This window comes from Mobula birostris, chromosome 11 (assembly GCF_030028105.1).
Source record: "Mobula birostris isolate sMobBir1 chromosome 11, sMobBir1.hap1, whole genome shotgun sequence".
NCBI lineage: Eukaryota > Metazoa > Chordata > Chondrichthyes > Myliobatiformes > Myliobatidae > Mobula > Mobula birostris.
The window spans coordinates 70393246-70419354 of NC_092380.1; the positions used below are offsets into that span (position 1 = coordinate 70393246).

The 26109-nt window shown below is 38.4% G+C and overlaps 1 protein-coding gene across 1 annotated transcript in view; it reads right to left on the reverse strand.

Annotated features, from left to right (window-relative positions):
* Window positions 1–2600: 2600 nt before the first annotated feature.
* The window catches only part of LOC140205172 (uncharacterized), a 56722-nt gene continuing 33213 nt past the window's right edge, over window positions 2601–26109 (reverse strand). Inside the window, exons 6-18 of the mRNA XM_072272469.1 lie at window positions 24943–25020; window positions 24595–24639; window positions 23364–23441; window positions 23020–23064; window positions 20617–21042; window positions 16211–16255; window positions 11821–11898; window positions 11474–11518; window positions 9841–9918; window positions 8256–8333; window positions 6687–6764; window positions 5102–5179; window positions 2601–3592 (exon numbers count right to left, since the gene is read on the reverse strand). Of these exons, the coding sequence (XP_072128570.1) occupies window positions 3501–3592; window positions 5102–5179; window positions 6687–6764; window positions 8256–8333; window positions 9841–9918; window positions 11474–11518; window positions 11821–11898; window positions 16211–16255; window positions 20617–21042; window positions 23020–23064; window positions 23364–23441; window positions 24595–24639; window positions 24943–25020 (1244 nt within the window). The 3' untranslated portion in view covers window positions 2601–3500. The remainder of the gene's footprint in view (window positions 3593–5101; window positions 5180–6686; window positions 6765–8255; window positions 8334–9840; window positions 9919–11473; window positions 11519–11820; window positions 11899–16210; window positions 16256–20616; window positions 21043–23019; window positions 23065–23363; window positions 23442–24594; window positions 24640–24942; window positions 25021–26109) is intronic.

A 26109-nucleotide genomic window follows, 5' to 3' on the forward strand; every position in this document is an offset into this window, starting at 1 on the left:
GTTCAGTTCTTTGTTTATTTAACTCCTCAGAGGGAGCTGTAACATATTTCTTATCAATTTCCTTCATCTTGTCCACAATTACCAACTCCTCCTGCTTCAGCTTCTTCCTCAAAGCAGCAGAATACAAGATAATCTGATCACGAATATAAGCTTTAAAAGTATCCCAAAGAATGTTCACAGAAATATCCTCTGTATAGTTGATTGTAAAAAAAAGATCAATCTGTTCATTCATAAATTTAACGAAGTCCGAATCCTGAAGCAACAGCGAATTAAAACGCCATTGTCTATTATTTTGTGTATTGGCCTGAATTTTAATAGAAAGCTTAAGTGGAGCATGATCCGAAATGGTTATAGAGTCATAATCACATTTAATCACTGAAGAAATAAGATGAGAGTCAATAAAGAAATAATCAATTCTTGAATAGGAATGGTGAACATGTGAAAAAAAAGAAAAATCTTTTTCCTGAGGATGCAAAAAACGCCAAATTTCCGTTGAATTAATCAAAGTTGCAGATTTATTAGGTAAGGTCAGTAGAGGAGCCGAACGGTCCAAAGCTGGAGATAAACAGGTATTAAGATCTCCGCCCCAGATCAATGAAAACTCATTCAAATTCGGGAACTGATTGAATAATGATTTACAAAATTCCGGATAGTCCATATTGGGAGCATAAACATTAACCAAAACTACCTTTTTATTAAATAGTAGACCACTAACCAGTAGAAATCTACCATTCGGATCAGAGATAATATCATGTTGTATAAAAGTAACTGAGGAGTCTATAAAAATAGAGACGCCTCGAATCTTAGCATTAGAGTTCGAATGAAACTATTGTTCCTTCCAGAATTTAAAAAAAACGTAGTCTGTCCCCCCTCCGCACATGGATCTCTTGTAAAAATAGAATTTGTGCTTTAAGTCTCTGGAACACTTTAAAAACTTTTTTCCTTTTAATAGGATGGTTAAGACCATTAGTATTCCAGGAGACAAAATTAATAATAGACTCCATAAACCCTAAAGTCAACCCGCAAAAAGGAGGATTGACGATAGGCTCGACCCACGAACCCCGAAAGGGAACAGAACAAATAAGAGATACCGGGAAGGAGAATGCAACCAATACTTCAATAGTGTACATAGCCCAAGAAGAAAGAAACTAAAACATGAAGCCCCTCCCACCACCCCCCACCCCATGACCCCAAGGCTAAATCTAAAACAGACCAGCCAGAAAGAAGCAAGCACTAAAACTACCCCCATGACTTCCGATAGACGCTCCCTTAAAAAAAAGTGTAAATATAAAAAAGATCAGCTAATTATAAAACAGTAAAAGAATAAAAAAAGTAAATCAATTAAAACAAACACTTAATATAACAAAGAAAAAGCCAGAAAATATAAAAAAAACCGCAACAAACCCCAGACCCTATGAATAAGCAAAAAAAGAAATGAAAATATTAACATAAACTAGCTATGAAAACCTACAAAAAAAGGTAGATTTAAAAACTACAAAATTTAAGGCCTCAAAGGAAATACGTAGAATGACGTTGACGGAATAAACACCCAGAATCCCCTGGGAAAAAGAAAGGAATGACACGGATAGAAAGAAAGTTTAGCAACCATATTAATTAATCAAAAATAAACTTTTCTGCCCACGTAAGGCAAAAAAAAATTAAGGCCGACAGATTCACAACCTCTGATCAAACGGAGATAGTTAAAAATTACGATTAAGATGTTGAAGGTGAAAATTGATCCAGATAACTCTGGGCATCCAATGGAGATTCAAAAAAACGGAGGGCTCCATCCAATGTACGAATCCTTAGACGTGCTGGGTAAAGCAGCGCTGTTTTTAAATCCATCTTGTAGAGTTCTGACATCACAGATCTATAACGAACCCGTTGATCCCGAATTGGTTTACCGAAATCCTCCACAAACCGAAAATGAAGATCCAAAAAATCAATGTAACCTTTAGATCAAACGAATCGAAACAGTTTCTCCTTGTCTTGAAAGTAATGAAAATGTAAGATGACATGTCGAGGTTTATCTGACTTAGACGAGTATGATGGAACTCTGTGAACACGATCCAATAATGGTGGTTGGTCAGGAAATACAGTAGGAAATGCATCTTTTAAAAGTTGAGAAAAAAACTTCATTGGGTTGTCAGATTCAGCAGCTTCATGCACCCCAATCATTCGAAGATTCTGCCGTGGCATTCTGGATTCTAAGTCAGAGTTTTTAAAGGTCAGAAAGTCAAGTTTCTTCTTCATTACATTAATTGTTTCTTCAATTTTCCCCATCTTGTGTTCATTTTGTTGCGTGGATTTTTGAAGATTAGATATAGCCGACTGATGTTCCGTAATAGATGTTTGTATTTTATCGATTGAATCGGCAATTTTCTGGAAATTAATTGAAATTTCCGCACGAATCAGCTCCGTAATAGAGGTTGAAATTTCCCTTTGAATTAGATCTGATATAGCTTTCAAGGTCACCGGTAGTTCAGTTGGAGGAAAATCGGTACCTTTCGGTCTAACCGGAGGTTTGCCGTCCTTCCCATTTTTTCCATTCTTAGACATAGCAGAACTTAAAAGCATCCGATTATCAAAGAGCCCAATTTGTTTCAAAGTATTGTAAAAGTCGATGCCTTAATGGTTAGTTAAAGTATAGCTGATCATGAAAAGAAAAACTCAGAGGTAATGGAGCGAGTTAAGAACACGACTTCACTCCATGAGCTCTACCGGAAGTCTCGCAGTCTTCAATTTCTGCATTCACTCAGGGAGTAGAAGTACAGCCAGCTGAACAGACTTCCCAATTTGTGGATGTGGGGTGGCACGGTAAGCATTTCTGAAGGAGGTGTAACAGCGGTCTGCAATGTGTTGGTTCCTCTGGTACTACAAGTGATTTATTGGAAATAATTATTTAGAAGCGTCTTCAACGAGGCCAGGTTAAAATCCCCTGAAATGATAAGGAGGGCATCAGGATTTGTTGTTTTATGCCTTGAATGTGCAGCTTACAAAACAAAATTCTACACAGTTTTGTATTTGAAGAATTGGGGAATAACTCTGGTCTGATAGTGGTGGTAACACCAATTTGTCATGTTCCATCCACAGTTCCCAGAGATGGAGAGAACAGACTGATGACTCCAGGCCAGTAGCAAAGATGAACATACCAGCAGTAGTGCAGATATTTCAACGTTGCTATTGGAATAGAGGCATGACTGCTTTCAATGAGTGGACTAGACCATCTTCAAGGAATCATCTTAAGATAATCTGGTGGAATATAGATTGTTCAACATTGCTATTGGAATAGAGGCATGAATGCTTTCAAATAACATGTAAACTCAGTGCTGGTAGGAAATTTGAATATTTCAACAATCTTCTGGGTGCGCTGGTTACTGAATAATGCTGGCAGTATTCACAGAACCACCAAGAAGATAATCAGGTGTAATCTACAGAAACATAAATGCAAGCAAAAACTCATGATTTGTTCAACAATTCTCTGTGTGTCCCAGAGAATATTATGAAAGAAAACGTTTATTTTCTCCTGAATTCTGATTAGTTGCCTTCTCTTCTTCTCTTTTATGTTCATCAGCCTTTGCTTGGGTGTCCTCTGAAATGAAATAAAGGAAATGTGTCTCTATCAACTCAGGCAATGTAAAAGTGAAAGAACAGTGATTCATAGCCAGAATTTTACCACACGTAAAAACATGTAGCAACAACTGAACTTGAATGCGTTGGTTCCAAAGCAAAATTCCACATACTTTTAAAATGGAGGAATTGTGGAATAATTCCAGTCTGATTATGCTAATTTGGCATGGTCCTATCAATGATATGTAAGTCTGTATAAAAGAGGCACGTCCCTCGAGTCCTGTTGCAAACTTCAACAATCTACCTTGTTGCAGACATCTTGACAGATGGAATATATACAGTATCTTCAGGAATGTTCCAGACATTAAGCAGGGAATGTCAACAGGAATTTTTAAGGGATTAATGAAAAGTGAATCTCACGTTGTTTACAACAGAAGCCTTGCAATTGTAAATAATATTACTGCAGTTTTTTCACCGGTTTTTCCTTACTTTCATCCCTTAACTCATTTGCATGTTCATTTGGTTTTATTTTTTCTTCTGTTCCATTCAAAACTGTCATCAATATAAGGATATTTTCTTTGAGGAATTTAGGGAAATATTTCCAGTGTGTGATGGTTAGTGAATTATGCTGATAACATTCACAGGAATTAAGAGATGGCGATCACATGCAATTTACAGAAGCTGGAAGAAAACCGCTAATTTGTATCGATGACTGCATTGACAGAGGCATGACATTTCTAACACTTTCTAAACAGCTGTTTGTCTGTTGTGATTTCATGCATTTCTGTTGTATTGCAGAGTATAGTCAGAGAATAAAGAGTGCTGCCCCAGTAGCAAGCGCCATGATTATATGATGAAGGCAGGATGAGGATTATTTACATGACTGCTTTTAATCAGTGGACTGGACCATATTCAAGGAATCATCTTCAGATAATCTGGTGCAATGTAGATTATTCAACTTTGCTATGGAATGGAGTTCTGAATTTTCCAGGCGTTAAGCAGGCAATATCTTCAGAAAATTGCCTGGAATAAAGAATTTGCAGGCCACAGTACAGGAACAACAATTAATTGTCGCTTCAACTACTTTAAGTATTATGCAATTGCAAGAAAAAGAAACAGACAAAACACTGTAAGTGTGTGCATTTTTTCTGCTTTCTTTTCATAAAATTTGTGCCTTCACTTATCTCCAGCTTTGGCTGGTTTTCTTACTGTGCTTTGTGCATTCGGATCTGAAATCTAAGAAAGGATATATGAGGAACCTGTGATATAGTGAACATGGATTGTGATGGTGAGACAGATTTTGCATGTTTACATCCATGGTGTGCAGTGCTCTCAAATAATATGTAAACTCAGTGCTGGTAGGAATGTTGAATACTTATACAATCAGATGGGTGTGCTGGTTATTGAATAATGGTGACACTATTCACAGAATTAACTTCAAGATAATCGTCTATTATCTACAGAAACTGCAATGCAAGCAAAAATCATGAATTTTTCAACAATTCTCTGTGTGTCCCAACAAACATATTACCTTTATTTTCTCCTGAAACCTGATTAGGCGTCTCCTCCTGTTCTCTTTTATCTTCATCAGGATTTGGCTGGGTATCCACTGAATCGAAATAAAGGAAATGTATCTCCATCAACTCAAGCAATGTAAAAGTGAAAGAACAGTGATTAATAGCCAGAATTTTACCACACGTAAAAAGGTGTAGCCACAACCGAATTTGAATGTGTCGGTTGCAACGCAAAATACCAGATACTTTACAAATGTAGGAATTGTGGACTAATTCTAGTCCAGTTACACTAATTTGGCATGGTCCTGTCTATGAAATGCAGGACTGTATAAATGAGACGCGTGCCTCAATTCTTGTTGCCAATTTCAGCAATCTACCTTGCCCCAGAGAGTTTGGCAGATGGAATGTATACAGTATCTTCAGTAATTTCCCAGATATTAAGCAGGAAATGTTTGCAGAAATTTTGAAGAGATTAATGAAAAGTGAATCTCACTTTGTTTGCAACAGAAGCCTTGCAATTCTAAACAATATTCCGGCACTTTTTCCGGATTTTCCTTACTTTCATCCCTTAATTCATTTGCATGTCCATTTGGTTCTATTTCTTCTTCTGTTCCAATTCAAAACTATCATCAATATAAGGATATTTCCTTTGAGGAATTTAGGGAAATATTCCCAGTGTGTGATGGTTAGTGAATTATGCTGATAACATTCACAGGAGTTAAGAGATGGCAATCACATGCAATCTACAGAAGCTGGAAGAAAACCATTAATTTGTATCGATAACAACATTGACAGAGGCATGACATTTCTAACACTTTCTAAACAGCTGTTTGTCTGTTGTGATTTCATGCATTTCTGTTGTATTGCAGAGTATAGTCAGAGAATAAAGAGTGCTGCCCCAGTAGCAAGCGCCATGATTATATGATGAAGGCAGGATGAGGATTATTTACATGACTGCTTTTAATCAGTGGACTGGACCGTATTCAAGGAATCATCTTCAGATAATCTGGTGCAATGTAGATTATTCAACTTTGCTATGGAATGGAGTTCTGAATTTTCCAGGTGTTAAGCAGGCAATATCTTCAGAAAATTGCCTGGAATAAAGAATTTGCAGGCCACAGTACAGGAACAACAATTAATTGTCGCTTCAATTACATTAGGTATTATGCAATTGCAAGAAAAATAAGCAGACAAAATACTGTAAATGCGTGCATTTTTTCTGCTTTCTTTTCATAAATTTTATGCCTTAACTTATCTCCAGCTTTGGCTGGTTTTCTTACTGTGCTTTGTGCATTCGGATCTGAAATCTAAGAAAGGATATGTGAGGAACCTGTGAGAGAGTGAACATGGATTGTTATGATGAGACAGATTTTGCATGTTTACATCCATGGTGTGCAATGCTCTCAAATAATATGTAAACTCAGTGCTGGTAGGAATGTTGAATACTTATACAATCTGATGGGTGTGCTGGTTACTGAATAATGGTGACACTATTCACAGAATTAACTTCAAGATAATCGTCTGTAATCTATAGAAACTGCAATGCAAGCAAAAATCATGAATTTTTCAACAATTCTCTGTGTGTCCCAACAAACATATTACCTTTATTTTCTCCTGAAACCTGATTAGGCGTCTCCTCCTGTTCTCTTTTATCTTCATCAGGATTTGGCTGGGTATCCACTGAATCGAAATAAAGGAAATGTTTCTCCATCAACTCAAGCAATGTAAAAGTGAAAGAACAGTGATTAATAGCCAGAATTTTACCACACGTAAAAACGTGTAGCCACAACCTATTTTGAATGTGTCGGTTCACACGCAAAATACCAGATACTTTACAAATGTAGGAATTGTGGACTAATTCTAGTCCAGTTACACTAATTTGGCATGGTCCTGTCTATGAAATGCAGGACTGTATAAATGAGACGCGTGCCTCAATTCTTGTTGCCAATTTCAGCAATCTACTTTGCCCCAGAGAGGTTGGCAGATGGAATGTAATTTCCCAGATATTAGGCAGGAAATGTTTGCAGAAATTTTGAAGAGATTAATGAAAAGTGAATCTCACTTTGTTTGCAACAGAAGCCTTGCAATTCTAAACAATATTCCAGCACTTTATCCGGATTTTCCTTACTTTCATCCCTTAATTCATTTGCATGTCCATTTGGTTCTATTTCTTCTTCTGTTCCAATTCAAAACTATCATCAATATAAGGATATTTTCTTTGAGGAATTTAGGGAAATAATCCCAGTGCGTGATGGTTAGTGAATTATGTTGATTACATTCACAGGAGTTAAGAGATGGCAATCACATGCAATTTACAGAAGCTGGAAGAAAACCGCTAATTTGTATCGATAACAACATTGACAGAGGGATGACATTTCTAACACTTTCTAAACAGCTGTTTGTCTGTTGTGATTTCATGCATTTCTGTTGTATTGCAGAGTATAGTCGGAGAATAAAGGGTGCTGCCCCAGTAGCAAGCGCCATGATTATATGATGAAGGTAGGATGAGGATTATTTACATGACTGCTTTTAATCAGTGGACTGGACCGTATTCAAGGAATCATCTTCAGATAATCTGGTGCAATGTAGATTATTCAACTTTGCTATGGAATGGAGTTCTGAATTTTCCAGGCGTTAAGCAGGCAATATCTTCAGAAAATTGCTTTGAATAAAGAATTTGCAGGCCACAGTAGAGGAACAACAATTAATTGTCGCTTCAATTACATTAGGTATTATGCAATTGCAAGAAAAATAAGCAGACAAAATACTGTAAATGCGTGCATTTTTTCAGCTTTCTTTTCATAAAATTTGTGCCTTAACTTATCTCCAGCTTTGGCTGGTTTTCTTACTGTGCTTTGTGCATTCGGATCTGAAATCTAAGAAAGGATATGTGAGGAACCTGTGAGAGAGTGAACATGGATTGTTATGGTGAGACAGATTTTGCATGTTTACATCCATGGTGTGCAATGCTCTCAAATAATATGTAAACTCAGTGCTGGTAGGAATGTTGAATACTTATACACTCTGATGGGTGTGCTGGTTACTGAATAATGGTGACAGTATTCACAGAATTAACTTCAAGATAATCGTCTGTAATCTACAGAAACTGCAATGCAAGCAAAAATCATGAATTATTCAACAATTCTCTCTGTGTCCCAACAAACATATTACCTTTATTTTCTCCTGAATCCTGATTAGGCGGCTCCTGCTGCTCTCCTTTATCTTCATCAGGCTTTGGCTGGGTTTCCTCTGAATCGAAATAAAGGAAATGTTTCTCCATCAACTCAAGCAATGTAAAAGTGAAAGAACAGTGATTCATAGCCAGAATTTTACCACACGTAAAAACGTGTAGCCACAACCTAATTTGAATGTGTCGGTTCCAACTCAAAATACCAGATACTTTACAAATGTAGGAATTGTGGACTAATTCTAGTCCAGTTACACTAATTTGGCATGGTCCTGTCTATGAAATGCAGGACTGTATAAATGAGACGCGTGCCTCAATTCTTGTTGCCAATTTCAGCAATCTACTTTGCCCCAGAGAGGTTGGCAGATGGAATGTATACAGTATCTTCAGTAATTTCCCAGATATTAAGCAGGAAATGTTTGCAGAAATTTTGAAGAGATTAATGAAAAGTGAATCTCACTTTGTTTGCAACAGAAGCCTTGCAATTCTAAACAATATTCCGGCACTTTTTCCGGATTTTCCTTACTTTCATCCCTTAATTCATTTGCATGTCCATTTGGTTCTATTTCTCCTTCTGTTCCAATTCAAATCTATCATCAATATAAGGATATTTTCTTTGAGGAATTTAGGGAAGTATTCCCAGTGTGTGATGGCAAGTGAATTATGCTGATAACATTCACAGGAGTTAAGAGTTGACAATCACATGCAATTTACAGAAGCTGGAAGAAAACCGCTAATTTGTATCGATGACTGCATTGACAGAGGCATGACATTGCTAACACTTTCTAAACAGCTGTTTGTCTGTTGTGATTTCATGCATTTCTGTTGTATTGCAGAGTATAGTCAGAGACTAAAGAGTGCTGCCCCAGTAGCAAGCGCCATGATTATATGATGAAGGCAGGATGAGGATTATTTACATGACTGCTTTTAATCAGTGGACTGGACCGTATCCAAGGAATCATCTTCAGATAATCTGGTGCAATGTAGATTATTCAACTTTGCTATGGAATGGAGTTCTGAATTTTCTAGGCGTTAAGCAGGCAATATCTTCAGAAAATTGCTTGGAATAAAGAATTTGCAGGCCACAGTACAAGAACAACAATTAATTGTCGCTTCAACTACTTTAGGTATTATGCAATTGCAAGAAAAAGAAACAGACAAAACACAGTAAGTGTGTGCATTTTTTCTGCTTTCTTTTCATAAAATTTGTGCCTTCACTTATCTCCAGCTTTGGCTGGTTTTCTTACTGTGCTTTGTGCATTCGGATCTGAAATCTAAGAAAGGATATGTGAGGAACCTGTGAGAGAGTGAACATGGATTGTTATGATGAGACAGATTTTGCATGTTTACATCCATGGTGTGCAATGCTCTCAAATAATATGTAAACTCAGTGCTGGTAGGAATATTGAATACTTATACAATCTGATGGGTGTGCTGGTTACTGAATAATGGTGACAGTATTCACAGAATTAACTTCAAGATAATCGTCTGTAATCTACAGAAACTGCAATGCAAGCAAAAATCATGAAATATTCAACAATTCTCTCTGTGTCCCAACAAACATATTACCTTTATTTTCTCCTGAATCCAGATTAGGCAGCTCCACCTGCTCTCCTTTATCTTCATCAGGCTTTGGCTGGGTGTCCACTGAATCGAAATAAAGGAAATGTATCTCCATCAACTCAAGCAATGTAAAAGTGAAAGGACAGTGATTAATAGCCAGAATTTTACCACACGTAAAAACGTGTAGCCACAACTGAATTTGAATGTGTGGTTCCAAAGAAGAATACCAGATACTTTACAAATGTAGGAATTGTGGACTAATTCCAGTCCAGTTACACTAATTTGGCATGGTCCTGTCTATGAAATGCAGGACTGTAGAAAAGAGACGCGTGCCTCAATTTCTGTTGCAAATTTCAGCAATCCACTTTGCCCCAGAGAGGCTGGCAGATGGAATGAATACAGTTTCTTCAGTAATTTCCCAGACTTTAATCAAGCAATGTCTCCAGAAATTTTGAAGGGATTAATGAAAAGTGAATCTCACTTTGTTTGCAACAGAAGCTTTGCATTTCTAAAGAATATTCCGGCACTTTTTTCCAGATTTTCCTTACTTTCATCCCTTAACTCATTTGCATTTCCATTTGGTTCTATTTCTTCTTCTGTTCCATTCAAAACTGTCATCAATATAAGGATATTTTCTTTGAGGAATTTAGGGAAATATTTCCAGTGTGTGATGGTAAGTGAATTATGCTGATAACATTCACAGGAATTAAGAAATGGTAATCACATGCAATTTACAGAAGCTGGAAGAAAACCACTAATTTGTATTGATGACAACATTGACAGAGGCATGACATTTCTAACACTTTCTAAACAGCTGTTTGTCTGTTGTGATTTCATGCACTTCTGTTGTATTGCAGAGTATAGTCAGAGACTAAAGAGTGCCTCCCCAGTAGCAAGAACCATGAATATATGATCAAGGCAGGATGAGGATTATTTACATGACTGCTTTTAATCAGTGGACTGGATCGTATTCAAGGAATCATCTTCAGATAATCTGGTGCAACGTAGATTATTCAACTTTGCTATGGAATGGAGTTCTGAATTTCTAGGGATTTTACAGGCAGTAAGCAGGCAATATCTTCAGAAAGTTGCTTGGGATAAAGAATGTGCAGACCACAGTAGAGGAAACAACAATTAATTGTTGCTTCAACTACTTTAGGTATTATGCAATTGCAAAAAAAGAAACAGACAAAATACTGTAAATGCGTGCATTTTTTCCTTTCTTTTCATAAAATTTGTGCCTTAACTTATAAGACCATAATAAGACCATAAGACAAAGGAGCAGAAGTAGGCCATTCGGCCCATCGAGTCTGCTCCGCCATTTTATCATGAGCTGATCCATTTTATCCTATTTAGTCTCACTGCCCCGCCTTCTCACCATAACCTATGATGCCCTGGCTACTCAGATACCTATCAATCTCTGCCTTAAATACATCCAATGACTTGGCCTCCGCTGCTGCCCGTGGCAACAAATTCCATAGATTCACCACGCTCTGACTAAAAAGCCAGAGTTACAACAACTAATTTTCGCTCCAACTACTTTAGTTGTTATGCAATTGCTAGAAAAAGGAACAGACAAAAACATGTAAATACATGCATTTTTTCTGTTATTTTTCATAAAATTTGTACCTTAACTTACTTGTATCTTTGGCTGGTTTTCTTACTGTACTTTTTGCATTTGGATCTGAAATCAAAGAAAGGATATGTGAGGAATCTGGGATATAGTGACCATGGATTGTGATGGTGAGACAGGTTTTGCATGTTCACATCCATGGTGTGCAATGATCTCACTTAACATGTAAACTCAGTGCCGGTAATAAATTTAATATTTAAACAATCTTCTCAGTGTGCTCGTTATTGAATACTGATGACAATATTCACAGAATTAAGTAGAAGAAAATCATGTATAATCTACAGAAACTGCAATGGAAGCAAAATCTCATGAAGTTTTCAACAGTTCTCTGTGTGTCCCAACAAACATATTACCTCCAGTTTTTCTTGAACTCTTATTAGGCAGCTTCTCTTCTTCAATTTCAGGATCATCATGCTTTGCCTTGGTGTCCTCTGAATCGAAATAAAGTTAAATGTGTCTCTATCAACTCAGGCAATGTAAAAGTGAAACAACAGTGGTTCATAGCCAGAATTTTACCAAACGTCAAAACATATAGCAACAGCTGAACTTGAACGTTTCAGTTCCAAAGCAAAATTCCAGATAAATTTAAAATGTAGGAATTGTGGAATAATTCTAGTCCAGTTACAGTAATTTGGCATGGTCCTGTCTATGAAATGCAGGGCTGTAGAAAAGAGACACGTGCCTCAATTCCTGTTGCAGATTTCAGCAATCCACTTTGCCCCAGAGAGGCTGGCAGATGGAATGTATACAGTATCTTCAGGAATTTCCCAGACATTAAGCAGGCAATGTATGCAGGATTGTTTAAGGGATTTATGAAAAGTGAATCTCACTTTGTTTGCAACAGAAGCCTTGCAATTGTAAAAAGTATTCCCGCAGTTTCTTCAAGATTTTCCTTACTTCCATCTGTAACCGGGTGACCGTCAGATCTTATTCAGTATCGTTAAACGTGTACTTAGGCATTCAAACGGGTAATGCTAGAATAGTTGTCTGTGCCTTTAAGGGAGACGGTGATGTCATTACGCTCGCGAGGGATATTGGGGTGACCATTTTGCTTTCTGCTGAATACCTGGTAAGGCGTTGGAATTGGTTTCTTCCCGGAGTGTGCTGGGCATGGTGAGGAAAGGTGAGCATTAATTGACAATATCCATGTGATTTCGTTTATGCTTGTTGGCGGATCGAGAATATCGGTAATTTGACATGTTTTACATGTGGATGCTTTAGATTTCCACGAGTGAAGAAATCAACGCTGGGTATTGTGGCTTATACCAAGTTCCTCACCATCCAAGTAGGTCAGTCTTCCTGTAATTTAACTATCAGGCAATACCTCGTCAAAGTTGTGCCAAAGCATACCTTTTGTCTAACTTTATTGTATCGGGACTGATTGTGCATGTAACCGCGTAACGTGAATGTTTAGTCTCTGTTCGGAAGTTCAGCACGTGTATACGTCGTAGATGAGATGTATTCGCTTACATTTTTCGCTGTTATGTATAAGATGCAGGGTGGGTGGGATTCTAATGTTGTTAGTATTGTGTTCCTTCAGGATTGCCACTACCGTATTTGTACTGTATTAGAATTGTATTAGTTCTGTTATTTTTTATACTGCAGAAGCAATTCTGTTCATACACAAGGGTGTTGATCGAAAGTTAAACTGAGATTGTAACGGCAAGAACTGGATGTAAATTCGTTCGTTTTGTCTCGCGACCCTCTTCTGGCACTTAAACATCTAAAACAGATAAAGGAATTAAAACCCGAAAAAGTCTTTGTTATCCTGACTGTGTACTTTTTCCCCAGGCTACACATCCCTTCGCTAATTTGCATGTCCATTTCGTTTTATTTCTTCTTCTGTTCCATTCGAAACTATCAGCATTATAAGGATATTTTATTTGAGGAATTTAGGGAAATAGTCCCTGTGTGTGATGGTACGTGAATTATGCAGATAACATTCACAGGAATTAAGAGATGGCAATCACATGCAATGTACAGAAGCTGGAATAAAACGGCTAATTTGTATCGATGACAACATTAACAGAGGCATGACATTTCTAACACTTTCCAAACAGCTGTTTGTATGTTGTGAATTCATGCATTTCTGTTGTATTGCAGAATATAGTAGTGGTCGCCAACCCGTCGATCGCGATCGACTGGTCAATCTTTGAGACTTTCCCAGTAGATCCCGAAGAAAAATCAAAAATAAATACACAAATACTGTTGTAATGTGAGCATTATCAAAGTAAGTAATACTAATTAGGATAATGGTAATATAGCAATATTTTCGCTAAAAAGCTGTTTGTAAAAAGAGATTGTTTCTGGGTTGCAGGGGTTTAGTTCCATTCTTTCTGCCCAGTGCACATGTGTGCAGTTCTCCCGCCATGCACCACATTTTCAGCATAGCCTGTGCTGCATCAAAGTGACCGGTTAGATCAGGTAACAGTACAGACTGTCGCAAACATCAATATACGGCAGTGTCCCCAACCTTCGGGCTGCGAAGCATGCAGGGGTACAGCGGTAGTCGGGATGCACTCAGCAAATCTTTAAGAAAAAAAGCCGAAATAAACAAGCGAAATAATTAGGTGCCGTCCAGCACGTAAGTGTCGGCCCAGATCAGAGGCAACGCAATTGGCAATCGCTTGTGATATCCTGATAGCATAGTGGAGGCTCCACGAAAGAAGGTGAAAACATACAAGTTCCAACCAGAATGGGAAGAGGAGTTTCTATTTACCTTGGTGAGAGACAAGTGTGTATTATGTTGTGCCACCAAACACAAGCACATGCTAAAAACGGGAATCTGGAGCGGCACCACAACACCAACCACCAGGAATTTAAGGACATCTACCTCCCAAGGAGCGCAATTCGTGCCTGGAAAGTTGAGGAGCTGAAATCGGGGTTGAAGGCCCAGCAATCGTTTTCCACAAAACATGCTGCTCAAAATAAGGCTGCTATTGAAGCATCATTTTGTGTGAGTCGCCTTTTGGCGAAACACAAGAAGCCTTTTACAGATGGCGATTTATTCAAGGAAGTAATGGTCATTACCACAGAAGCTGTCTTTAATGACTTTAAAAACAAAAATGACATCATAACCGCAATACATAATATTCCGCTTGGCCCTGCAACAGTGACAAGGAGGGTAGAGTCACCGTCAGAGGACGTGAATATTTTTCACTACAGTTCGATGAATCCCTGGATGTAATGCAAACAGCTCAGCTTGTCGTATTTGTCAGAATGGCTTTCCAGGATTTTACAACAGAGGAGGACTTCCTCACTCTTTTGCAATTAAAGGAAAGAACGAGAGGTGAGGATATTTACAATGAGTTTAAAAAAAAATGTACGTGAAAATGACATCCCCATTCATAAACCAGTGGCAATTACTACTGAAGGGGCCGAGCAATGCGCGGTGTGCGCGTTAGTTTTATAGCACTAAAAGCCACTGCCTACTTAGGGTCAACTTATCTATGTGAAATTGCATTTTCACAGATGAAAATTATTAAATTTAAGAACAGGAGCTAACTTACTGACAGACACCTCACTAGGGTTGCCAATTTTCTCACTCCCAAATAACAGACAAAAGTAGCAGTCAAATCCCGAGATATTTGTGTTTACCCCGAGAAAGACTACTATGACCATGAAGCCTTGCACGGGCACCTGTGTGCGCATGCGTGATGTGCCGAGTTTTCTTTACCCCATGAATTGGTTTTGGCTTAATCTTCATTATTTCTACTTTATATAGGCTGTGTATTTATCATAGCATTCCTGCTTTTACTCTATGTTAGTGTTATTTTAGGTTTTATGTGTTATTTGGTAGGTTATTTTTTTGGGTCTGGGAACGCTCAAAATTTTTTCCATATAAATTAATGGTAATTGCTTCTTTGGCATAAAGCATTTCCACAGGAAAGGTTTCATAAGACCGCTGCACCTTAGCCGGGGAAATACGGGACAGTTGGCAACCCTACACCTCACAGACTGTCTCAGACTGGCTGTCTGTAGTTATGAGCCAAATTTCAGGAAACTAGCAGAAAGTATTCAGCCACGGTCGTCACACTGAGTGCAACAGTCAATTTTTATTCATTTATTATTCAAGTTGAAATAAAATTAAGTAAGAAATTTAGAATTAAAGGTGTGAAGTATGTAATATTTTTAAAGAAAGACAGCTATGGCCTGTTTGATATGCTAGTTACAGTGTTTTCTTGTTTGAATTAATTTGAAAGTTTGACAAAAGTATCTTGTGTAATTCACCCAAATAAAAGGCCTCAAATTGGAAGTACAATCTGAGTTGTTTTTTCTCTAAATGATTTAGTAGGTAGATCTTGCCTTTCACTGAGGTCGAGGTAGGGGATCTTAGGCTTAAAAAGGTTGGTGACCACTAGACTAAAGAGTGCTGCCCCAGTAGTAAGGGCCATGAATATATGATCAAGGGAGGATGAGGATTATTTACACGACTGCTTTCAATTATACACTAGATCGTCTTCAAGGAATCATCTTCAGATAATCTGGTGGAATGTAGATTGTTCAACTTTGCTATGGAATAGAGGCATGAGTTTTCCAGGGATTTTCCAGGCATTAAGCAGGGAATATCTTCAGAAAATTTCTCGGGATTATGAATTTTCAGGATACAGTAGAGGAACAACAATTAATTCTCGCTCCAACTACTTTAGGTGTTATGCAATTGCAAGAAAAAGAAAACAGACAAACTACTGTAAATACGTGCATTTTTTCTGTTTTTTTCATAAAATTTGTGCCTTAACTTACCTGCATCTTTGGCTGTTTTTCCTCCCGTGCTTTTTGCATTTGGATCTGAAATCAAAGAAAGGATATGTGAGGATCCTGGGATATCCTGACCATGGATTGTGATGGTGACACAGATTTTGCATGTTTACATCCATGGTGTGCAATGCTCTCAGATATCATGTAAAGTCAGTGCTGATAGGAAAGTTGAATATTTAAACAATCTTCTGGCTGTGCTCGTTATTGAATAATGGAGACACTATTCACAGGATTAACTAGAAGATAATTGTGTGTAACCTCTCATCACAGCGCTAAGCAGTATTGCATCCATATTGTACTGTCTCAGTACTTATATATTTGTGTGCTGTAGCACTTTTTTATTCGTGGTTATTTTTTAAATAACTGTATTCTTTGCATTTCTGGTTAGATGCTAAATGCATTTCATTGGCTTTGTATCTGTACTTGGCACAATGACGATAAAGTTGAATCTAATCTAATCTAATCTAATATCAAAGTAGTAAAATGGATTCAGCAGTGGCTGGATGGGCGAAGCCAGAGAGCAGTGGTGGATAACTGTTTGTCAGATTGGAGGCCGGTGACTAGTGGTGTGCCTCAGGGATCTGTACTGGGTCCAATGTTGTTTGTTATATACATTAATGATCTGGATGATGGGGAGGTAAATTGGATTAGTAAGTATGCAGATGATACTAAGATAGGTGGTGTTGTGGATAATGAGGTAGGTTTTCAAAGCTTGCAGAAAGATTTAGGCCAGTTAGAAGAGTGGGCTGAAAGATGGCAGATGGAGTTTAATGCTGATAAATGTGAGGTGCTAAATTTTGGTAGGACTAATCAAAATAGGAAATACATGGTAAATGGTAGGGCATTGAAGAATGCAGTAGAACAGAGGGATCTAGGAATAATGGTGCATGGTTCCCTGAAGGTGGAATCTAATGTGGATAGGGTGGTGAAGAAAGCTTTTGTTATGCTGGCCTTTATAAATCAGAGCATTGAGTATAGGAGTTGGGATGTAATGTTGAAATTGTACAAGGCATTGGTGAGGCCAAATTTGGAGTATTGTGTACAATTTTGGTCACTGAATTATAGGAAAGATGTCAACAAAATAGGGAGAGTACAGAGGAGATTTACTAGAATGTTAGCTGGGTTTCATCACCTGAGTTACAGAGAAAGGTTGAACAAGTTGGGTCTTTATTCTTTGGAGTGTAGAAGGTTGAGGGGGGACTTGATAGAGGTATTTAAAATTATGAGGGGGATAGACAGAGTTGACGTGGATCGGCTTTTTCCATTGAGAGCGGGGAAGATTCAAACAAGAGGACATGAGTTGAGAGTTATAGGGCAAAAGTTTAGGGGTAACATGAGGGGGAACTTCTTTACTAAGAGAGTAGTAGCTGTGTGGAACGAGCTTCCAGCACAAGTGGTTGAGGCAGGTTTGATGTTGTCGTTTAAAGTTAAATTGGACAGCTATATGGACAGGCAAGGAAAGGAAAGGAGGGTTATGGCCTGAGTGCAGGTCGGTGGGACTTGGTGAGAGTAAGAGTTCGGTACGGACTAGAAGGGCCGAGATGGCCTGTTTCTGTGCTGTAATTGTTATATGGTTATATTTACTCCATGCTGCCTATATTTGTTGTAGATATCTCTCTTTTTGTGAGCCAAGTTTCCAATAACCCTTGAAAACCATGGCTCTCTCAAACTTTTATCCTTTCCTTTCAACCTAACAGGAACATAAAGATTCTGTACCCTCAAAATTTCACCTTTAAATGACCTCAATTTCTCTATTACATCCTTCCCATAAAACAAATTGTCCCAATCCACTCCTTCTAAATCCTTTTGCATTTCCTTGAAGTTAGCCTTTCTCGAATCAAAAATCTCAACCCTGGGTCCAGACCTATCCTTCTCCATAATTATATTGAAACTAATGGCATTGTGATTGTTAGAGTGGATTTCTTTTTGGGTAGATGATTTGTTTACACTTAATGACTTTGGCCACCAGACTTCTATTTTAACTGTTTGACAAAGGACTGTGGATTGAGTCCACCACAATGGGCTTCTTAAAAGGTGTGAATACCAGATGCTTCTGGTAGTTTGACCTGATGCTGTAGTTTCGAAGGCAGTATCGCCTATACATTATAAATATTAATTGTCTTCTATGTTAGCACGGGAAATGCCAAATAAATAGATTTAACTTACATTCCTAAAGTCTGTGGATACCAACCCAGACATGTTGGCGTCAGGAGGAAAGGATGGTGTGATATTTTGTATGTAGCTTCAATAGGAAGCATTGTCTATAACTTTTAAGTAGCAATTGCCTTTGTGTTTAGCATATAAATATTGACCCCACATTTAGCTAGCAGACCTTTAAGTGGAAAGCATCTCCATCCGTAAGATGCCTACTGTACCTTGTTGTGTCGAATAAAGAAGCTACTTTGTATCTACCAGTGACTCTGTCTCTCTGGTAATTTCATCCATGCTACAACAGTGATCACCGGACCCGAAGTGCTCCCCAACACAAACCTCTGTCACCTGACCTATCTCATTCCCTAACAGGATATCCAACACTGCCGCTTCTCTAGTTGGTACCTCTATGTATTGCTGCAAAAAACTATCCTGCACACATTTTACAAATTCCAAACCATGCAGTCTTTTTACAGTATGGGCTTCCCAGTCTATGTGTGGAAAATTAAAATCTCCCACAATCACAACTTTGTGCTTACTACAAATATCTGCTATCTCCTTACAAGTTAGCTCCTTCAATTTTCGCTCCCCATTTGGTGGTCTAATATACACCCCTATAAGTGTTACTACACCTTTCCCATTCCTCAATTCCACCCAAATAGCCTCCCTAGATGAGCCCTCTAATCTACTCTGCCAGAGCACCACTGTAATATTCTCTCTGACAAGCAATGCAACACCTCCCCCTCTTGTCCCTCCAATTCTATCACACCTGAAGCAATGAAATCCAGGAATATTTAGTTGCCAATCACACCCCTCCTGCAGCCATGTTTCACTAATAGCTACATCATCATACTTCCAGGTATCAATCCATGCTCTAAGCTCATCCACCTTTCTTTCAATGCTCCTAGCATTAAAATAAATGCATTTAAGAAATTTTCCACCTCTTTCTCTTTGTTTATTACTGACCGTGCAAACAACTTTACTATCTCCTTTTTCTTCCTTCTCCCCTACATCTGTTCCTACACTCTGGTTCCCCTCCCCCCTTGTATCTAGTTTAAATCCACTGGAGCCTATCTAGCAAACCTACCTGCAAGAATATTTGTCCCCCTCCAGTTAAGATGTAAACCGTCCTGCCAGAACAGGTCCCACCTTCCCTGGAAAACTGCCGAATTATCTGTAAATCTGAAGCCCTCCCTCCTGCACTATGTCTCCAGCCACTTGTTGATCTGCGTTATCTTACTATTTCTAAGCCCACCTGCATGTGGCACTGGTAGCAATCCTGAGATTGCTATCCTGGAGGTCCTGTCCTTTAACTTGGCTCCTAGCTCCCTAAACTAGCCTTTCAGAACCTCCTCACTCTTCCTATCCACGTCATTGGTCCCCACATGGACCATGACATCCAGCTGTTCACCCTCCCTCTCGAGAATACTGAGAACTCGATCCGAGATATCGCGGACCTTGGCACCAGGGAGGTAACAAACCATCGGGGATTATCTATCTCTTCCACAAAACCTCTTATCTGTCCCTCTAACTATCGAATCCCCTATCACTACTGCTCTCCTCTTTTCCCTCCTTCCCTTCTGAGCTGAGGGTCCCGTCTCAGTGCCAGAGACACAACCACTGTAACTTGTCCCTGGTAGGTCGTCCCCATCAACAGTATCCAAAATGATATTATTGGTGGGAACGGCCACAGGGGTGCTCTAACTAACTAACTAAAATGACTAACTATTCATTTTGACCCAGTTGTCTGTGTTCTTGGTTATGTTTCAGAAGGTTTCTGTTGATGGCTCCGCCTTCAGATTTCAGCACCCTGTTGAGGTGTTATTTCAGTGGAATATAGAGGGAGTACTACATTCCGAAGCAACTGTGTAATCAACCTTGTCCTAACCTATTAGTTGATAGATCAGTGGCATTTTCCTTTGTAGAACAGCATGCTGTATTGTGTCCCATGTATTTTACAACCGCAGAAACTATACATAAAGAGCATCATGAGGTACTTAGCACACTTATATGGACTGTTTTGTCACTGCCTCAAAGAATAAATGGTACATCACTCTTCCAATACAAACTCATTCTGATGATATTGCATTTTTGAAAGTTTAAAAGAAAAACTGTCCTTCCTGGAAATTTAAATGAAAAGCAGGAATAATAGACAGATTAGGCTGCCTCCATACAAAGAGAAGCTAAATTACCCTTCACATTTGAAAGTATTTCTGTGAGCAACAATGTGCACAATTTACCTGATGTCACTTGAAGTACTGTTGAAGTACAGACTTTCTCCAAAGAGTCCGGATAAATTTCAATGATTATCTCAGTCCCATTATCTGTGGATATATCAGGCTGCACTTTAATACCGCAGGGTATGCAAAAACCCCCTTCGTTTGTGCGTTGTAATTCTGGCACATCAGCAGTGAAGAATTTATCTTCCTTGCATAGATCATGTGTATCTTTCAGAGGTGCAGTCACTTTTTGTGGTCCATATAGTTGTTCTGCTAACAATTTCCAGTGAAATAGTTGTTTTTTCACTGTTTCTTCCTTTATTTTCCTCTTCAAGAATATAATAATTTCCATTGGAACTCCAGTGGGAATGGTAACATTCCAATTCAGGTAGGCAGTTTTACCATGCCAGAGTTGAAAGGGATTTGGTATATCACTAATTGTAGGAGCTGAGGAACAAGCAAAAAAAAACATGTAATATAAACACAATATTTCATTTCTCTGACATAAGAGATTCTGCAGATGCTAGATATCTTCAGCTGCACACACAAAATGCTGAGGAACTCAGCAAGCCAGGCAGCACCTATAGAGGTGAATAAACAGACAACATATTGAGCCAAGACATATGTCATGAAGCAAATATAATAAATTTGTTTTTATGATGTACATTTGATATGAAGGAATTGAAACATTGACTGTTTATTTTTCACTTATCTTTATATTTTAAAAAGTAGAGGATATCAGAGTAGTCAGATTCTTTTTTTTTAAGAATTATGAATTAAACTTCGCAAATTTGGATCTTTGAAAGGACAATTGTGACCACTTAGCTAATACCTGGACAAAGGCTATCCATGAAATCACCCATTATGCAAGTGATTTTGCTTTCCATTCTTGTTTTTGATGTAAAGAAATGTAGCTTCCAGTTGAAATATTAAACTTAAGCCTTTAGTTGAGATGACATTTGAAGGGAAGTGAATTGAACACTCATCAACCAGAAGAGAAACTGACCTGATTCCCTGGTGTTGAATCTAGTCATGGAAAGTTTTGAAAATCATGTCCCCCAGTTCAGTATTTCTGTACAATGTATGTTAAGTGTGTGCAACATATAGAACTACCTTGACATTATATGAGCTTTTTCTTCAATTCTGAGAACGTGTCTAAACTGTGTTTAACATCTTTATATAATGTTGTGTGTTCAGAGTGCATCATTAAAAATGGACATTTTGCCTTTAATATAATCAGACATGTCAATCACTGACATGTTGTCTATGAGTAAGTGGTTGGCAGGTTTGATCTGCTCTTTTCATTGGTTCGCACTAACTGGAATCTACAGATGCCAGTTTAAAAGTTATATAATTATACAATAATACATATTATGTGTCGGTTCCAGAGCAAAATTCCAGATACGTTTAAAATGGAGGAATTGTGGAATAATTCTCGTCCAGTTACACTAATTTGGCATGGTCCTGTCTATGAAATGCAGGTATGTAGAAAAGAGACATGTTCCTCAAGTCCTGTTGCAAATTTCAGCAATCTACTTTGCCCCAGAGAGGTTGGCAGATGGAATGTATACAGTATCTTCAGTAATTTCCCAGGCATAAAGCAGGCAATGTTTGCCGAAATTTTGAAGGGATTAATGAAAAGTGAATCTCACGTTATTTGCAACAGAAGCCTTGCAATTGTAAACAATATTCCTGCAGTCTTTTACGGATTTTCCTTACTTTCATCCCTCAACTTATTTGCATGTCCATTTGGTTCTATTTCTTCTTCTGTTCCATTTGAAACTGTCATCAATCAAAGGATATTTTCTTTGAGGAATTTAGGGAAATATTCCCTGTGTGTGATGGTAAGTGAATTATCCTGATAACATTCTCAGGAATTAAGAGATGGCAATCACATGCAATTTACAGAAGCTGGAAGAAAACCACTAATTTGTATCGATTGAAACATTGACAGAGGCATGACATTTCTGACATTTTCTGAACAGCTGTTTGTATGTTGTGAAATCATGCAGTGCTGTTGTATTGCAGAATATAGGCAGAGACTAGAGAGTGCAGCCCCAGTGGTAAAGGCCATGAATATATGATCAAGGGAGGAGGAGGATTATTTACATGACTGCTTCAATTAGTGGACTAGACCGTCTTCAAGGAATCATCTTCAGATAATCTGGTGGAATGTAGACTGTTCAACTTTGCTATGGAATGGAGGCATGAATTTTCCAGGGATTTTCCAGGCATTAAGCAGGCAATGTCTTCAGAAAATTTCTCAGGATAAAGAATTTGGAGACAACAGTAGAGGAACAACAATTAATTCTCACTCCAACTAACTTTAGGTGTTATACAATTGCAAGAAAAAGAAACAGATTAAATACTGTAAATACTTGCATTTTTTCTGTACTTTTTCATAAAATTTGTGCCTTAGCTTACCTGCATCTTTGGCTATTTTTCCTACTGTGCTTTTTGCATGCGGATCTGAAATCAAAGAAAGGATATGTGAGGAGCCTGGGATTTACTGACTATAGATTTTGATGGTGACACAGATTTTGCATGCTTACATCCATGGTGTGCAATGCTCTCAAATAACATGTAAACTCAGTGCTGGAAGGATAGTTGAATATTTAAACAATCTTCTGGGTGTGCTGGTTACTGAATAATGGTGACAGTATTCACAGAATCAACTAGAAGATAATTTTGTGTAATCTACAGAAACTGCAATGCAAGCAAAAGCTCACAAAGTTTTCAACAACTGTGTGTCCCAACAAACATATTACCTTCATTTTTTCCTGAATCCTGGTTAGTCCAATCCTCTTCTTTTCTTTTACGTTCATCAGGCTTTTCCCGGGTGTCCACTGAACCGAAATAAAGGAAATGTGTCTCCATCAACTCAAGCAATGTAAAAGTGACAGAACAGTGATTCATAGCCAGAATTTTACCACACGTAAAAACGTGTAGCCACAACTGAATTTGTATGTGTCGGTTCCAAAGCAAAATTCCAGATACTTTTAAAATGGAGGAATTGTGGAATAATTCTAGTCTAGTTATACTAATTTGGCATGGTCCTGTCTATGAAATGCAGGACTGTAGAAAAGGGACACGTGCCTCAAGTCAATTTACTTTGCCCCAGAGAGGCTGGCAGATGGAATTTATACAGTATCTTCAGGAATTTTCCAGACATTAAGTAGGCAATCTACACTGGAACTTTGAAGGGATTAATGAAAAGTGAATCTCACTTTGTTTGCAACAGAAGCCTTCCAATTATAAACAATATTCCTGCATTTTTTTCCAGATTTTCCTTACTTTCATCCCTTAACTCATTTGCATGTCCATTTGGTTCTATTTCTTCTTCTGTTCCAATTCAAAACTATCATCAATATAAGGATATTTTCTTTGAGGAATTTAGGGAAATATTCCCTGTGTGTGATGGTAAGTGAATTATGCTGATTACATTCACTGGAATTAAGAGATGGCAATCACATGCAATTTACAGAAACTGGAAGAAAACCGCTAATTTGTATCGATAACAACATTGACAGAGACATGACATTTCTAACACTTTCTAAACAGCTGTTTATCTGTTGTGATTTCATGCATTTCTATTGCATTACAGAATATAGTCAGTGACTAAAGAGTGCTGTCCCAGTAGTAAGGGCCATGAATATATGATCAAGGGAGGATGAGGATTATTTACATGACTGCTTCAATTAGTGGACTAGACCGTCTTCAAGGAATCATCTTCAGATAATCTGGTGGAATGTAGATTGTTCAACTTTGCTACGGAATGGAGGAATGAATTTTCCAAGGATTTTCCAGGCATTAAGCAGGGAATATCTTTAGAAAATTTCTCTGGATAAAGAATTTGCAGGCCACAGTACAGGAACAACAGATATTTCCCACTCCAACTACTTTAGGTATTATGCAATTGCAAGAAAAAGAAACAGACAAAATACTGTAAATAGTTGCATTTGTTCTGTTTTTTTTCATAAAATTTGTGCCTTAACTTACCTGTATTTTTGGCTGGTTTTCCTACTGTGCTTTTTGCATTCTGATCTGAATTCAAAGAAAGGATTTGTGAGGAACCTGGGATGTACTGAGCATGCATTGTGAAGGTGAGACAGATTTTGCAAGTTTACATCTATGGTGTGCAATGCTCTCAAATACAATGTAATCTCAGTGCTGGTAGGAAAGTTGAATATTTAAACAATCTTCTGGTTGTGCTGCTTACTGAATAATGGTGACACGATTCACAGAATTAACCAGAAAATAATCATGTGTAATCTACAGAAATGGCAATGCAAGGAAAAACTCATGAAGTTTTCAACAATTCTCTGTGTGTCCCAACAGTCATATTACCTTCATTTTCTCCTGAATCCTGATTAATCGGCTCCTCTTCTTCTCTTTTATGTTCATCAGGCTTTGCCTGGGTGTCCTCTGAATCAAAATAAAGGAAATGTGTTTCTATCAACTCAGGCAATGTAAAAATGAAACAACGGTGATTCATAGCCGGAATTTTACCAAATGTAAAAGAACGTAGCAACAATTGAATTTGATGTGTCTCGCTCCAAAGCAAAATTCCAGATACTTTTAAAATGGAGGAATTGTTGAATAATTCTAGTCCAGTTATACGAATTTGGCATGGTCCTATCTATGATATGCGGGTCTGTAGAAAAGAGACAGGTGCCTCAAGTCCTGCTGCAACAGGACGATGCATGATCTGTTGCGTAAGTTGCCTCCAGAAAAGAAGCACAGATGGCCAGAAAATCTACCGAGTTGGTGTACATATAGAATGCAACACCTCACGCAACCACCGGGTATTCACCTTACTATCTGTTGTTTGGGATGGATCCCCACTTCCCCCGGATGCTCTGCTGGGGCAAGAACAGACGGTGGACCGGAAACATGACTGATTAGCTGTACACCAGAGCTGACTGAGGTATGCACATGCCAGAGCAAAAGAATACTCTGCACAGAAGGCCGCAGAATGCATTGCCCGGCAGGAGGACAAAGTGTACTGTCCCAGAGTTGATGTGGATGCACTGATTTACTTGAGGAACAGAACATTAGGCCGTAATGAGATCCAGGATGCTTGGAACTCAACTGTCTACAGGGTGGTAGAGGTACTGGGCAACACATACACTGTGGAACCTTGGGAGGGTGGGTCTAGCAAGAGGGTGAACAGGGTAGACATCAGGCCCTGTGAGAACCATCCCGCTCCAGCTACCCAAAGGAGACTGCAAACTCCAGTAACCCAGGACAGCTCACCCCTGGGGCATGAATCAGATTCTGAGGATTCAGAAAATGGTGTTATTGTGATACAAGATATGTCAGAACAGGTTGCACAGAGTCTTGACCCTTGCCTAGACAGCATAGCTTCCGAAAATATGACACCTTCTGGAACTGAGACCGGGGAGCCGACGACGGCTAATGCAGGGGCAGAGGTCGGAAGCCCTCTTGTAGCAGCACCCCGCAGGAGTAAACAAGTAAATGCTGGACAGCACCCTAACCCACATTGTGAACCAA